Below are 15,328 nucleotides of genomic sequence, written 5' to 3' on the forward strand. Positions count from 1 at the left end.
CAGAGGTAGAAAAGTGGATCACAAAAAACAAACTCATCCTAAACACTGACAAAACGGTCACAATGATCTTTGGAACAGTACCTAAATTACACAATTCCCACCTATCCATCAAAACAAATTCAAATGGCACACTGTCCGCAGTCCACTCTTTCAAATACTTGGGTATGATGTTAGACCCCAATCTTCCTTTTGGCCTCCACATAAAAAAAAAAATGGCATCTAAACTTTACCCAAAACTAGATGCCCTGTACAGAAACAAATCCTGCCTAAGCCCTACAGTAAAGGAAAAGATTGTACAGCAAATGCTGATGCCAATCATTGATTATGGGGATGTAGTGTATGCATCTGCACCGCAATCCCACATTAATAAACTCAATACATTGTATAACTCGTTCTGCCGATTTGTGCTACAATGTAATTACAGGACCCACCATTGTGACATGCTAAAAGAACTAAACTGGCTGTCGCTGGAATCCAGACGCACCCTTCATCTTTCCAGCCTTGTGTTTAAGAGCTTTTCTGGGAAACTCCCACCCTACCTGAGCAGAATGCTCTCCTCAGCTTTTCCCACCTCCTATAACCTCTGATCCAGTACCAGCACTTTATTTAGTCTACCTCAATACAAAAAGAAAGCGGCCCGATCCTCCTCCTCCTACAGAGCGCCGCAATTGTGGAACAACCTCCCGCAAACTTTAAAAGCTTCCCCAAGCCTAGAGTCCTTTAAGAGATCCCTCTCTACATACCTCAAAACATAATGCACATGTCATGGTTGATTATATATTTCCTACCTGCTCTATGTTATGTTTTGTATATATTGTGTATTAATATTGTTTTTGTATTTTATTGTACCCTAATGTAACAATGCAATGTTTTGTGGAACCAGGACATACTTGAAAACGAGAGAAATCTCAATGTATCTTTCCTGGTAAAATATTTTCTAAATAATCTGACCCGTGTTAGCCTTTGAGCTTGGCATTCTTGCTCTAGAATGTGATCCAATTTCTGTCCAAAAAAGGAACCAAAGTTGTTGGAGTAACACCTAAGGATAGAGCAATATATAAAAAGTTAATTAAATTAAGCAATGAAATCCCAAAATTAATAACAGTGCAAAAAGTAAGGTGTATGTAATAAGACCAAAACCTAATTAAGATTCTGTATATGACCGTACCATAACAAAACCAAAGTAACTAAAAATCAGCTACACAATAACTCTGTAGGTGAATGGTAATCTGGTAAATCTGACTCATACGAGCTTGCTAGGCTACCTGCAGTCCTAAGAAGCTCATCAAGCCTACCTCTCCCCCCCCCAATTCGAAAACAAAAATTAAATCAACTCAAAAGCTCCATAACCCTAAGGTAATAGGGTTATGGAGCTTTTGAGTGTTTGATTTAATTTTTGTACTGGTAGTTAGTTACTTCAACCATTTTGGTAGATGATAGAGTGAGTTATATTTCACGAGCAGTGGTGTATCCTGGTTTTGTGCTGCCCTAGGCAGCTTCCTCTGTGATAGCTGCGCAGGAGTGAGAGGTGTTGTCTCAGACTGCTGAGTGACTGGTTCCCGCTGGGTATGTCGGGCCGCCATTTTGCGTGCTTTGCTGGGCTGTGGTTTAGGTCGATGTGGGATTACTCTTGTGTGTGAGACGAACCAGATTGGACCGGGATAACCCCCGCCGGTCCACAGGGGGGGGACAGGGCTGAGAGGTAAGCTTGGGATAGCACAGCGTCGCACCGAGCAGGGGATCGGACGCTCCCCCCGTCCGGCGGCCGTACTGGGCCTCACTCCTCCAACCTCCGTTGGATGTGCAGTGCACCCGCAGGCAGCAGACCTGGGGTTCCTCGGCTGGCTCCAGAGGCAGGTAAGTCCCTTTTTATGGTGTTTTGGCTGGCTGGTTAGCTAAAATCAGGCTTAGTTAATGAATTGAGCTCGGAGCTCACACGAGGTGCGTCCAGCCGCCATGATGTCCAGGCCCCGCCCCCCTGATCGTCTATTTTTAGCCCGCGCCATACTATACTGAGTTCTTAAAGAGAGGCTGGGGTCGGGAGGATCCACACTTTATGAGAGTTCGCTCTTTCTCCGCTGCTCATTTGTTGCTTTTTAGATACATTTAGGTTATATACTACTCTGCTACTTTGGTAGCAGATAAATCATTGTATCTACGGTATTTACAAGTGGATATACACTCTAAATTCTTTATGATAAATTATATCTTATGCTCATATTCAAAGCTCTCATTGAAAATAATAAAATAATAGGAGCATCCCAGCAGGCTATATCTCTCCCCCCCCCCCCCCCCCCAAAAAAAAATATGCCAAATTTCTTAGCATGTTCAGCGCTGTATATGGTCTTGATGTGTGAATTGTGTTTATGGCGGGACTGCTGTATGTAAACGGTGACTCTGTGTAAGTGTTATTGTCTGTGGGGGCTGCCGATGTACAAAGATAACTGTGACAAGGTGTCTTTCCTGATGGGAGGATGAGCTTGTATGTGTGTAGGCTATATTTTCTGCCCTGCCTCCCCACGCATTGCAGATTCTTTTTTTTTTTTTTTTTTTATTAATCCCCGTGATCCTCATTCCTGCTTACCCCGTCTGCTGTGAGGGAAGCTTTAATCTTCTTTCCCTTCTGGGCAAGTGAATTTCTTGGTGGGCCATTGGGCTTCCTGGCAGATCTACACCCTGCTAAGTCTACACCCCTCTGAATGCTGCATGTAACCTGTAATGAGAACAGAGCAAGGCTGTGCATGGAGATCTCCAGATTTTCCCATCAGCCCGTGCCGCTGCGGGGGGCTTTCCTTTGCTGTCTGGGAACTATTGCAAACAAAATTAGTTTGCAATAAACAAATTCATTTTCCAATAGTTAAAATCATGGATACGCATTTGCAGGTATGGCTGTATACGCTTGATACCCTTCCAGTTGTTTATACGTGAGTAACTGCGTGAAGGGGTTAAAGTGTAAAGTGTAAACTTTCACATAATTCTTATAGTGTAATATCCTAAAGAATTTTACTATTTTTTTTATTTATTTAGATAAAGCTCCAAGACGTTCTGCAACTCTGTATATTGAGCTGTAGACTGCAATGCATTACTAGTCCCTCAAAAATAAAACTTGTTGCACTGAGCATAAAATCTAGTAAGCTTTCATAGAGTAAGATGGCTTGTGAATTTACAATCTAAAGGAGATAATTTGTAGCAGCAAGAATAATTCTCAATATACAAGATGCTAAGGCATTAGAGATCAACAAGCCGACAATGATTTCTTAAAGGGACACTGTAAGCACCCAGACCACTTCAGCTAATTGAAGTGGTCTAGGGCAAACTCCCATCACCTTTAACTCTAAGCATGTAATTATTGCAGTTTATATAAACTGCAATAATTACCTGCTAGAGTTAAGTCCTCCTCTAGAGGCTGTTAACCAGACAGCCACTTGAGGGACTTCAAGGTGGATAGGCGACTTTTGTCACCTAAACGACGCTGGATGTCCCGACGCTATGCATGAAATCCAGCATCACCGAAATCCCTATTGAATAATGCTTTCCTATGGGGAAATCCTATTAACCTCTTCTTCACCATTTGACAGAGGGGGAAGCTGTAGTGCCAAGAAGTTTTTTTTCCTGGCCCTATAGTTTACCTTTAATGCCAGGTCTCTGTAGTAAGGTGTTAAATGCAGCTAATCATTATGAACAGCCAATGAGTTCTCAAAGTGGGTTGGATTTAGTACAGTTTTAAAAGTAGGTATCGTGCAATTTATGATATGCATTTAAAGGGAATTCATTTATAGGTGGGGTAAACTACTGTTACAAGTTGGTTTTGTATGGTTTAAAACGTTGATAATTTTTTTAATGCCTTATTGCTTTTAGTGAATGAGCTGAATGCTTTTGTGACATTTGTAGCCCTGCTAATGTAGGAAATAGATGCATACCACTAGTTCTTATTGCTGTTTATTTTTTTTTCTTATTATTTGGTTCAGTCCTAGAGAACAGGGTACAGCAGCTGCAGGCTGTTGAGACCATCTCTGTGATACAAGATATTAGAACAAAGTCTCCACAACAAGACATGGAAACATTGGTAGAGAAGAAACCTGTACATACGCCAAAGCGCTGGATGGAAAAGTTGGAAAATGAGCAGATAATTAAACACAAAAGACGCGTAAGCCTAGACTGTGAGAAGTTGGAAAGATTTCAGAAATCCAAACCATCATCTAATCAAACTACAAAGGCAGAGGTGCCAAAGAAACCAAGAAAAAACTCAAAGAAGACTTCGAAACAGATTGAAGATGATATTCAATTGTCCAGATCCATGGAAGTCTTGGAAGAATGTGAGGAATCAGAGATATCTAAGCTATCATTGGAGGATAAAGATGGAAATAGATATGGAGGAGTCCAGCTGAGCATCCTCTGCTACATTGAGACCTGTCTCTTCCTGGGGGACCTAGACAGAGCACAGCAATGCCTGAATTATTACCACCAGAACCCATCCAGAAGAAGCATATTAAGCACTGCTATATACAACCTGGTAATGAGCGGTTGGGCCAAGAAGGTGAGGAGGAGTGGAAAAAGTTTGGGTCAGTGAAGAACATAGCATATCCCTGTAAATATTTGCAATTGTAAGTTCAGATTAAGAAGTAGTGGAGTGTGTGTGTGTGTGTGTATATATATATATATATATATATATATATATCTGCTTGACTGGTGTACAGATTTTTGTTTAACATTATCTTAAATATATATATATATATATATATATATATATATTTATATATACACATTTATATATACACACAGTTAAGACAATGTTAAAAAATATACTCACCAGTCAAACCAGAAGACTTGCTTTTCCCACAGAAATCACAAATCTGCAGTGATGTTGCTACCGCAAAGGATTCTAGGTGGACATATGAAAATTAGTTTTAAAATGGAATGAGGCAAAAATTTGATTCTTTATTAAACATGGATTCCTTTGAGTCTGTGTTTGCTGTATACAACTGCTTTGAAACACAATTTAGGAACTTAGGAACACAACTTGGGAAAATATGCAAAGCCAGTAAACCACTCTTGGACAGCTGTTTCATTGTTAATGCAAATCATCAGCATGCGGTTGGTTACTGGTTTGCTGATTGAAGGCTTGGTAGTGCTTGGGAAGCAAAATCCAAAAAGGTTATGGTGGGGAAAAATTGTGATTGAAAATCCCTGTCCACCAGTCTGTGGGTAGTTAATACAATGTTAAACAAAAATCTGCACACCAGTCAAGCCACAAGACTTGCTTTTCCCACAGAAGTTACAAATCTGCAGTGATGTTACTACTGCAAATGATTCTGCGTGGGCATATGTAAATTAGTTTAATAAAGAATTAAATTTTGCCTCATTCCACTGTGCAGCACTGCCCCAGGAAGCGCATCTTGTAGCCTTCGGAGGTGTGGCCAGTGGATGTATCCCTAGGCTGTAGTGTAAACACTGCATTTTTTTTCTGAAAAGATCGTGTTTACTGCAAAAAGCCTCTAGGCAATGATTCCACTCACCAGAACAAAAACAATTAGCTTTAGTTGTTCTGGTGACTACAGTGTCCTTTTAACTGCCATGTGGTTTTTCAGATATTTAACAAAGGAAATCATCTATGTATTTTTTAAAGTGACATGTCAGTTTCTAACAAGGCTATGATTCTCCATTTCTACCTGCAGTGTTCAATGCTTCATATTAGGAAAATATTTGTAATGTTGGGAGAGGCCAACCTGAAACCAAATGTTGGGTCGTACGTTGCAGTGCTAGAATGTATGGAACGCAGTGAATCTACCAGCACCACAATCCAAAGGTAAGGATGGTCATAGATGTTTGCTTCATGCTCATCTTTTCTATTACATCTCTTCTTTAGCAAATATTTTGAGGAATGGGGGTCTACTTTTATTTGACTTGTATTTCTGCATTTTGGCTGATATTCCTTCATTTTTATTAATTATTAGCTGGATTCAAACAGCACTGAGACAAAGGGGTTCCTGCTATTTTCAAGGTGATCTCATGTCAGCAGAGATTCAATTGAAAATGGCTCCAGCCAAATTTCCCTGATTAAAACAAATAAAATAAAAAGTATGGTAAAGTAGGACCCAGGGGATTTAAAGTTGTAAATATAGTTTGGGTAGTTTATAGAGTGACCGCAATAGGTTCTTATAATTACAGGTAATTTTCTCCTGTACTGTATCACATTGAAATAGTTGAAATAGCCAAATTTGAACAGCATTCTGCTGTAGTGTTAAATGAATACTTAACCAAGGTATCAAATTGGATCAGTCCGCAGAAACAATATAATAATTTCTGTGATGACTTACACTTCTAGAACTTTGCCCTAAAGTTCCTTTTTTTCATTGCCATTCAAATTGTCAGTTACAGTTAAATGTTATTTCTACTTTTAGAGGCATAAAGTAACAATATAGCTTTAGGAATACATAAGAATTACATTTTTGCCTCATTCCACCGTGCTCCAGGAAGCGCATCTAGTAGCCTTCGGAGGTGTGGCCAGTGGATGTATCCCTAGGCTGTAGTGTAAACCTACAGAGCCATGGATTAATAATAGAGGTCACAATGCATCCAAGGATGATTCTAGATAATGTACAGCATCACAAGGTGATGTAGGAGCATATTCAGAGATGTGGCTTAACTAGCATAGTAACCGTGAAACAAAAGATACAGTAATACATACCATTCAATATATAGCATGCGTTCTGTCCAATGATGTAAATTGTTTAAACACATGCAGAGTTGAGATTGACAATTTCTGTAAATTTAAGTTATTGACATCACCTGTTAATCCTCATACCCAAATATGAGAACAATGAAAGAAGAAAAGAAACTGTATTACGTATTGTATTTTATTTATAATTAATGCAATACATTTTTTATTTATTTATAGAGAGATACAGATATGATCTAAATGACCATATGGGTGAAAACAGTTGTCTGGTGTGCTGTAATGGGTCATATGCTTGGAATTACAGGTTATAGCTCTCAGACTAATCTGCTCCTAAGTGCAGAAGTTAAATTGCCAATTTTAATCTTAACAGGAAATATGAGTTTGCATGAATATTTTTAATTACAAAAGTATTCATGCTACGATTTACCCATAACCACAACAAGTGTTTTGTAACAATGCCTAGTGAGACCATCATAGGGCACATGTCACACATGCACATGACACTTTTATACCTGAATGTGTTAATTACAAATAATCGCAAAAGCTAAAGGGTATTCAGCGCTAAGCAATAACTAGAACAGTCCAAACGGCAGCTAAGTCACCGGAGCCAGGGCCTCTCGTCCCGTTCACAAACAGATGAAAGTATAATTAGTGGTGCAACGCCTAAAGTGTCCTTTAAAAAAAAAAAATAGCTGACCGGGTAAGTGCTCAATAGGTTATACAGTCCTATATAAGCTTGCCATTTTCATGAATGTTTCTTATGTGTCCTGATGAAAGCCCTGAACCAGGGCTGAAACGTTGACCTTGGATGATCTGAAAATAAATATCTCCGTTTGGAAGACCTAGAGTGCTGGTATTTTTTCTATTTTATATATATATATATATATATATAAATATAAAAGCAGGGTGGAAAAAGGAACTATATATAGTGTAGTATGTCACTGTCCAAATAAATAGAATAAAACAAAAGAAACACACTCACAATTTCCTGGAGCTAAAATTGTAGCTCCAACTTGAACGCCTGGGCGACACAATCCACGCCTATGTATATAGTGTGGTTCTTGGTGGTTGCGGTCACTCAAATGGTGGAAACATAAGCAGCTCTGCGGATATGGGCTTAGGCTATTATAGTGTAGTGCCCACTTGTACGTATAAATGGTGGTCTTTTCCCTCCAGAAATATAGGAGAAAAAGGAAGAAGAAAAAACAAAATAGTGTGCACCGTAAGGTATGGCATGGGCAGGCTTATGTTATTGACAACGAACACAGGTGCATTTTATTGATGGCATTTTGTATGCACAGAGATACCGTGACGAGATCCTGAGGCCCATTGTTGTGCCATTCATCCTCGACCATCACCTCATGTTGCAGCATGATAATGCACGGCCCCATGTTGCAAGGATCTGGACACAATTCCTGGAAGCGGAAAACATCCCCGTTCTTGCATTGCCAGCAAATTCACCCGACTTGTCACCCATTGAGCATATTTGGGATGCTTTGGATCTGCGTATACGACAACGTGTTCCAGGTCCTGCCAATATCCAGCAACTTTGCACAGCCATTGAAGAGGAGTGGACCAACATTCCACAGGCCACAATCAACAACCTGATCAACGCAATGCGAAGGAGATGTGTTGCACTGCGTGAGGCAAATGGTGGTCACACCAGATACTGACTGGTTTTCGGATCCCCCCGACCACCCAATACAGTAAAACTGCACATTTTAGAGTGGCCTTTTATTGTGGCCAGCCTAAGGCATACCTGTGCAATAATCATGCTGTCTAATCAGCATCTTGATATACCACACCTGTGAGGTGGCTGGACAAAGGAGAAGTGCTCACTAACACAGATTTAGACAGATTTGTGAATAATATGTGAGAGAAATAGGCCTTTTGTGTACATAGAAAAAGTCTTACATCTTTGAGTTCAGCTCATGAAAAATGGGGGCACAAAACAAAAGTGTTGCGTTTATAATTTTGTTCAGTGTATTTATTTGGACAGTGACATACTACACTATATATTTTCCTTTTTTTTTTCTGCTTAATTACAAACAAAGCAGCCTTAATGGAAGATCTCTACTTTGAGTAAAGCGATCCTCTGTTGACTGAAGAAAATGCACAATTACACATATTATGTCCATATCCTTCTGGTTCTTCTCTGTTTATGACAAGTAGTGAACACTCATTATTTAGTTTGTGTATGTCAACTTTAGACTCATGTTGATGAAAGATATATAATCAGATTGTAAGAGGAGAGCGAAAAAGGCACGTATTTGGTAATAAAACAATCAGTCTTTTGGAAGATCTGTCTCTTCTTTATTTATTTTTGTCACTTAATAATAAAATCCAAGAACATCTGGTGCTACATACCTCTCTTTTAGATTTCAAAAATAACATTCTCCCTTAGCTGTGCATTTTAGTTTCAGTTTTTTGATCTTGGATTGGCTTAGCCCAAGAGTCTCAAGTCCTCATAAGACCTCTATAGCAGCAAATATCTGCTCACTAATTTGTAACTAGTTATGTTAGTGTGAAATGTATTATCTTTCGGTCATCTCCCTTCTTTTTCCAGGTGCTTGCAGCAGATGGAGACTACAGGTATTTCAAAGGATCAGCTATTCCAAAACTATGTCTATCAGTTAGATGAGAGAGATATTGTGCTAAAAGCCATCCGCAAGGTCCATCGAAACTACCAGCCTCCCGTTAACTGCAATATTATTTGTCCTCTCCCACTCGTCAAAGACTTCTACCGCAAGGTGAATCTTGGCAAAGCATGATAATGTTGTTAGTATACCAATGTGCATGTAGCATTACACCACTGCAGAGTTCAGCATATTTGTTCTCTTTAAACAAGCCCTTCAAGAAAAGTGTAACAATCATGCATGTGAAAAAGCATCTGACATTCTGTACATTTGATTATTGGGTGTATGTTCGCATGTAGCTATCACATAGAAACCCAGTGGCTGAACAGGGATCTCAACAATTTAATTGTTATTTGCTGCAAACAAATGTGACAGGGTTATTTTTTTTGTGTTTTTTTTTCTCCTCTTTTTTTTAATCTGCATTTTTTAATAGATGAGCTCTAGAATACATGGATAATGTGTGATAAATGCTTATAGTTTGATTTCAGAACAGTCCAGTTATCTTCTCTCCATGTTACTTTATGTGGTTTAATGCAAAATGGCTGTTTTGTAAATTATTATTTTTTTGTAAAAAACAAAACCGTGCATTCATAAACTCTTCGATTAGTGTTTAGAGAGTTCTTCATGGAAATAAGGAAAGTAGCAGTGTAACTGCTTTATCTCATTGAAGTGGCTATAGAATGTGGAGTCTCCTGGCTCCAGCATTCAATTTAGTGTTAAATCATTAAAAAAAAAAAAAAATGTCAAATGAAAGTTCCCAGCAGCCAGTCCCCTCTGTCCTTCTTCAGCAAAGGAATAGGCTTTATTATGAACAGCAGATGGCAGCTGTGATTGGCTGAGAGTGTCAGCTTATCACAATGCCCATTGCTGGTAAGAACTGGAATTGTGGGGGAAAAAAATGTATGATCTACACCTTAGCTATACTTTCAGGTGGCCGGGTACCCTTATATTGTGTTAAACAGCTTGAAAACACTGAATGGAGGGAGAGCGCCTGAGGACTCTAGGCACTCTAACCAATTCAGTGAGATTAATTGGTTATATTCCCTACAATATCCCTTTAACTAAATATTATTGATTTATTTCTAAATTAAGGATAGTGAATCTAGTTCTTGCACATCTTCATAATACAATGGAAAGGTAATCTCTTAAACCACCAAACAGCTGTGTGGTATTAATCATTTTATATTTATCTGAACCTAGACCGGTTCATTAATTAATCAGTGGCTATAAACATCTTCACAAATGGCCCTATTCTTGCAAGAATGAATTATTCATTTCTAATTACAAAACATTTACAACTTTGTTTCCGAAGATACAGATGCACTCAGGCTATCTACAGGACATGGTTTGAAGAGGTAGCTGTATAAATATGGCCCATACCAAATGATAGCATAAACAGTTGTTGGACCAGCTTGATACGTACTGATCTAGCCTGTCCTGGAAATCAGAATTTAAATATTACGCTACATAGATGTGCACGGATAACTGTGGTTTCATTGTTTTTAATTAATAGGCAAAGACAGAGCAGGACAATACTGAAATGTTAATATGTTTTGCATAGTCATATCTGGTATAGCAAATAATTCTTTATGGCTGTGTAAACATACATTGGCCTGGTTTTGTTTGAATTAAGGTCAGTACAAGAAATTTGAAACATATGCCCGAGGGTAAAGGTCCAATTAGTACTCAATGTGAGCTGTCCAGGAACAGAAAACAAGGCTACAGTATAATGCAAAGGTTTACTTAGAATTCTAAGAGCAGGAAATATACGTGACTAGAATCAGCTATGCATGTACATGTGTGTGTATTATGCATGTATTAATATATATATGTATATATCAAAATTTATTCCCATGCATAGCTATATATTGATTGTGCATTTTTATTATTAACCACCCAGATTTTTTTTTCTCTTTACTAGGATCCCCAGCCTTTGTATCCCAAGCTGAACCTGACCGTTTCTGATCTGCAGAACCGTTTTGAAGAGCAGCTGGAAAATGAGAGCAAGGTTTTTGTGACCATAGATTCTGTAGAGGCCAGCCAGCATGTGACAGAAAGCAAGAGCAGAGCAGTGAGTTAACCCATTGACATGTCAGGCCCGCAATTTAAATTTCCTCGCTTCTTTATTGATAGAGGATCACACACCCTGATTCATCTGATGCATTTCAGGATGCATAGAAAGGTCTCCTTAAGCACTTTAACTTGATGTAGTGCTTTATGGTTGCCTGCAGGGCCCATGTCTGGCTTATTTTCAAGCAGACAGCCTGGAGATATTCTTGCCTCATTTGCTTTTTTTTTTTTTTTTTGACTAGTCACTGTGATTGCTACACACCATCATTTGTCCCAGTGCTTCTCAATGAGAAACATCTTTTTATATACAAGTCTTCCGTAATAATGACATAACAGGAGATGGGTCAGAACTACAGCTAGGAGACTTTCCCTCTGCTTGGAGGTGCATAGACACTGCAGCTTCTCTTTGCCATTTGACAGAAACCGCTCTCTTTACATTTACCAGTGAACAGTTAGACACAGGCATTTTAACCATCAATCCCTCCTGCCCTGTTACATAGTTACATAGTTAGATAGCTGAAAAGAGACTTGCGTCCATCAAGTTCAGCCTTCCTCACACCTGTTTTTTGCTGTTGATCCAAAAGAGAAGAAAAAAAAACAAAAAAAAAAAACCCAGTTTGAAGCACAATTTTGCAACAAGCTAGGACAAAAAAATCCTTATTGACCCCAGAATGGCAGTCAGATTTATCCTTGAATCAAGCAGTTATTACCCTACATTGAAAGATTATATCCTTGAATATTCTGTCTTTGCAAGTATGCATCTAGTAGCTGTTTGAACATCTGTATGGACTCTGATAAAACCACTTCTTCAGGCAGAGAATTCCACATCCTGATTGTTCTTACAGTAAAAAAACCTTTCCTTTGCCTTAGACGAAATCTTCTTTCTTCCAGTCTAAACGCATGGCCTCGTGTCCTATGTAAAGTCCGGTTTGTGAATAGATTTCCACACAATGGTTTGTATTGGCCCCGAATATATTTGTATAATGTTATCATATCCCCTCTCAGGCGACGTTTTTCTAAACTAAATAGGTTTAAATTTGTTAACCTTTCTTCATAGCTGATATGTTCCATTCCTTTTATTAATTTTGTAGCCCGCCTCTGCACTTTTTCTAGTGCCATGATATCCTTCTTTAGAACAGGTGCCCAAAATTGCACAGCATATTCAATATGTGGTCTTACCAGTGATTTATAGAGAGGCAAAATGATATTCTCGTCCCGAGAATGAATGCCCTTTTTCATGCATGACAATACCTTACTGGCCTTGGCCACTGCTGATTGACATTGCACATTGTTGCATAGTTTGTTGTCTATAACAATTCCCAAGTCCTTTTCGTGTGTTGTTATCCCTAATTCGCTTCCATTAAGGGTATACGTTGCTTGTGTATTCTTTACGCCGAAGTGCATAACTTTGCATTTTTCAACATTAAATTTCATCTGCCATTTGAGTGCCCAGTCCTCCAGTCTATCTAAATCCTTCTGCAGCAAAGTAATATCTTGCTCACAGACATGCTCTTATTCTCTTTGTGTGGATTGTATTTTTCTTCCCCTCTGACATGCTGTTATTCTTCTTCCTCATAGATTGTAAGCTAATTTGAGTAGGGCCCTCTTCACCTCTTGTCCCTGTTAGTATATTGTATGTGAACTACCTGTTGTCAATTAATAATAAATAATTCTGCTAGTGACTTTCAGATAGAAAGACAGGCACTTCCTTGTGCAGAACTTTAAAGTTAGAAAAAAAAAACCTATGGATTAACAGTGTTTGATTTTCAAATACTGTAAATAAAATAAAGGAATGCATTACTTCCTTAAAGGGACACTCCAGGCACCCAGACCACTGGGTTGGCCAATTGGAGTGGTCTGGGTGCCAATTCCCACCACCCTTAACCCTGCAAGTGTAATTATTGCAGTTTTTATAAACTGCAATAATTACCTTGCAGGGTTAAGTCCTCCTCTAGTGGCTGTCTACCAGAGAGTCACTAGAGGGACGTCCGTGTTCTTAGAACACGAAAAGTGTTTTAAACTACGCTGGACGGCTTCCCTATGCATGAGACCTCCAGTGTTGCCGTAATCCCCATAGGAAAGCATTGAATTAGGTCTCCCCAGCCGGCTAATGTCGGTGGGGGAGGAGCGTGGGCGGAGCCTAACCCAGCGCCGAGGGACATCAGCGCTGGATTCAGGTAAGTCACTGAAGGGGTTTTAACCCCTTCAGCAACATGGGGTGGGAGGCAGAGGGGCACTGCAGTGTCCTGCAGTGCCAGGAAAACAGATATGTTTTCCTGGCACTGGAGAGTCCCTTTAAGATTAAAATTTATTTATTTTTCACTTTAGAAAGTTCCGTTAAAGGTTGGACTGTTTCTTATCATTGTGTAGGTTAAATGTATTCCTTTTTGCTTTTCATGCTTGCAGAGAGTTCAACTGGATTCTCTCCGTGCCCAATGGGGAAAAAGTTTGCTCCAAGCTTTGCAAGATTCAAAGAAACACCTGGAGAGAATCAGCAGAAAGATGCGCAAAATGAATCTCTACCCTTACTTATGTCTGCTTGAGGATGAGCAGTACGTGCAAATTATGATAGAGGTGAGTTAAGTCACAGTTAGTCTTGCCTTTTGAGAACTGACTGTAGTTTCACTTTCTTCTCACTTTGTTCCTTCTGCTCACTTTGCAGTCTCTGACCAAAATAGCTCCCACAGGGGAATCATTCCTGTTCATGTCTCAAGAACTTGGGAGTAAACTTTACAACAGATACTCAATTCACAGAAAAATACTCTCCCAGCATGTGGAAAGGATGAGGGAATTATACCAAGAGTACACCCAGCTTCTGGCTAAGGATGGGCAGGTAAGCCTGAGTGGGATTTTTCATCTAGCTAGTCAGATTGTTATGGACTTTCTTGATTTCTTTGATTACATTATAGTAAGCCCACTCTATTCCTGTGCCTTGTGGGCTTTTTAGTCTGTAATTCATTTTCTTAAAGCTAACCTATTTTGTATGCATATAAATCTCACTTAGGTTTCGGGTTCTCTTCCTCGGGAAATGTGGGAAAAACTAGAGCTGGAGAAATTTGGGAGCCCGCACATGCTAAATGTGGACACCCCTTGGCCAAAATACTTGCTGGTACAAGTGGGCACGTTTTTGGTGGATTTGATGGTGCATGAGATAAAGTTGCAGAGCAATCTGCTCAGCCCACGGAGTGAATCTAAACTGATCCCTGTACTATACCACATGTACTCTTTCCGCAGCACTCGTCAGGTGGGTATAGCAGTGCTCACTCACTCATTTAAGACTTCCATACTTACGTTATACAAATATGTACAATCCATTGCTTGCTAACCTTGAATAAATCAATTGTTTACATGTCTCATGATGCTCATCCTGCCCCAATTACTAAAAAAAGTCTTTAACCCCTTAAGGACACATGACATGTGTGACATGTCATGATTCCCTTTTATTCCAAAAGTTTGATCCTTAAGGGGTTAAAGAACCACTATAGTGCCAAGAAAACAAACTTGTTTTCCTGGCACTATAGGGTATTTAGGTTTCCCCCGCCCTCATGGCCCCCCTCCCGCCGGGCTGAAGGGGTTAAACACTTACCTTTCTTCAGCTCTGGGCTCCCTCGGCGCTGGGGAACTCTCTTCCTCCTCCCTACGTCAGCTTTGAATGCGCATGCGCGGCAAGAGCCGCACGCACATTCAAACAGTCCATAGGAAAGCATTTCTCAATGCTTTCCTATGAACGTCAGCGTCTTCTCACTGTGAATTTCAGTGAGACAGCCACTAGAGGCTGGATTAACCCTATTGTAAACAACTGCAGGGTTAACAGTAGATGGACCTGGCACCCAGACCACTTCATTGAGCTGAAGTGGTCTGGGTGCCTATAGTGGTCCTTTAATAGCCTGTTTGGATCCATAATTTAAGTTATTTGTGGGAGAGAAGAAATTAACATTCCCAA

At 39.6% G+C, this 15,328-nt stretch overlaps 1 protein-coding gene across 2 annotated transcripts in view; it reads left to right on the forward strand.

Moving 5' to 3' along the window:
- POLRMT (RNA polymerase mitochondrial) overlaps positions 1–15,328 on the forward strand; it is a 49,956-nt gene that overhangs the window by 4,932 nt on the left and 29,696 nt on the right. Inside the window, exons 3-9 of one of the 2 annotated variants that reach the window (XM_063455491.1) lie at positions 3,969–4,537; positions 5,676–5,806; positions 9,246–9,429; positions 11,237–11,386; positions 13,792–13,959; positions 14,048–14,218; positions 14,390–14,629. In XM_063455491.1, coding sequence (XP_063311561.1) covers positions 3,969–4,537; positions 5,676–5,806; positions 9,246–9,429; positions 11,237–11,386; positions 13,792–13,959; positions 14,048–14,218; positions 14,390–14,629 — 1,613 coding nt within the window. The remainder of the gene's footprint in view (positions 1–3,968; positions 4,538–5,675; positions 5,807–9,245; positions 9,430–11,236; positions 11,387–13,791; positions 13,960–14,047; positions 14,219–14,389; positions 14,630–15,328) is intronic. The other variant, XM_063455493.1, reaches the window with a different exon arrangement.

Source organism: Pelobates fuscus, chromosome 5 (genome assembly GCF_036172605.1).
Source record: "Pelobates fuscus isolate aPelFus1 chromosome 5, aPelFus1.pri, whole genome shotgun sequence".
Taxonomy (NCBI): domain Eukaryota; kingdom Metazoa; phylum Chordata; class Amphibia; order Anura; family Pelobatidae; genus Pelobates; species Pelobates fuscus.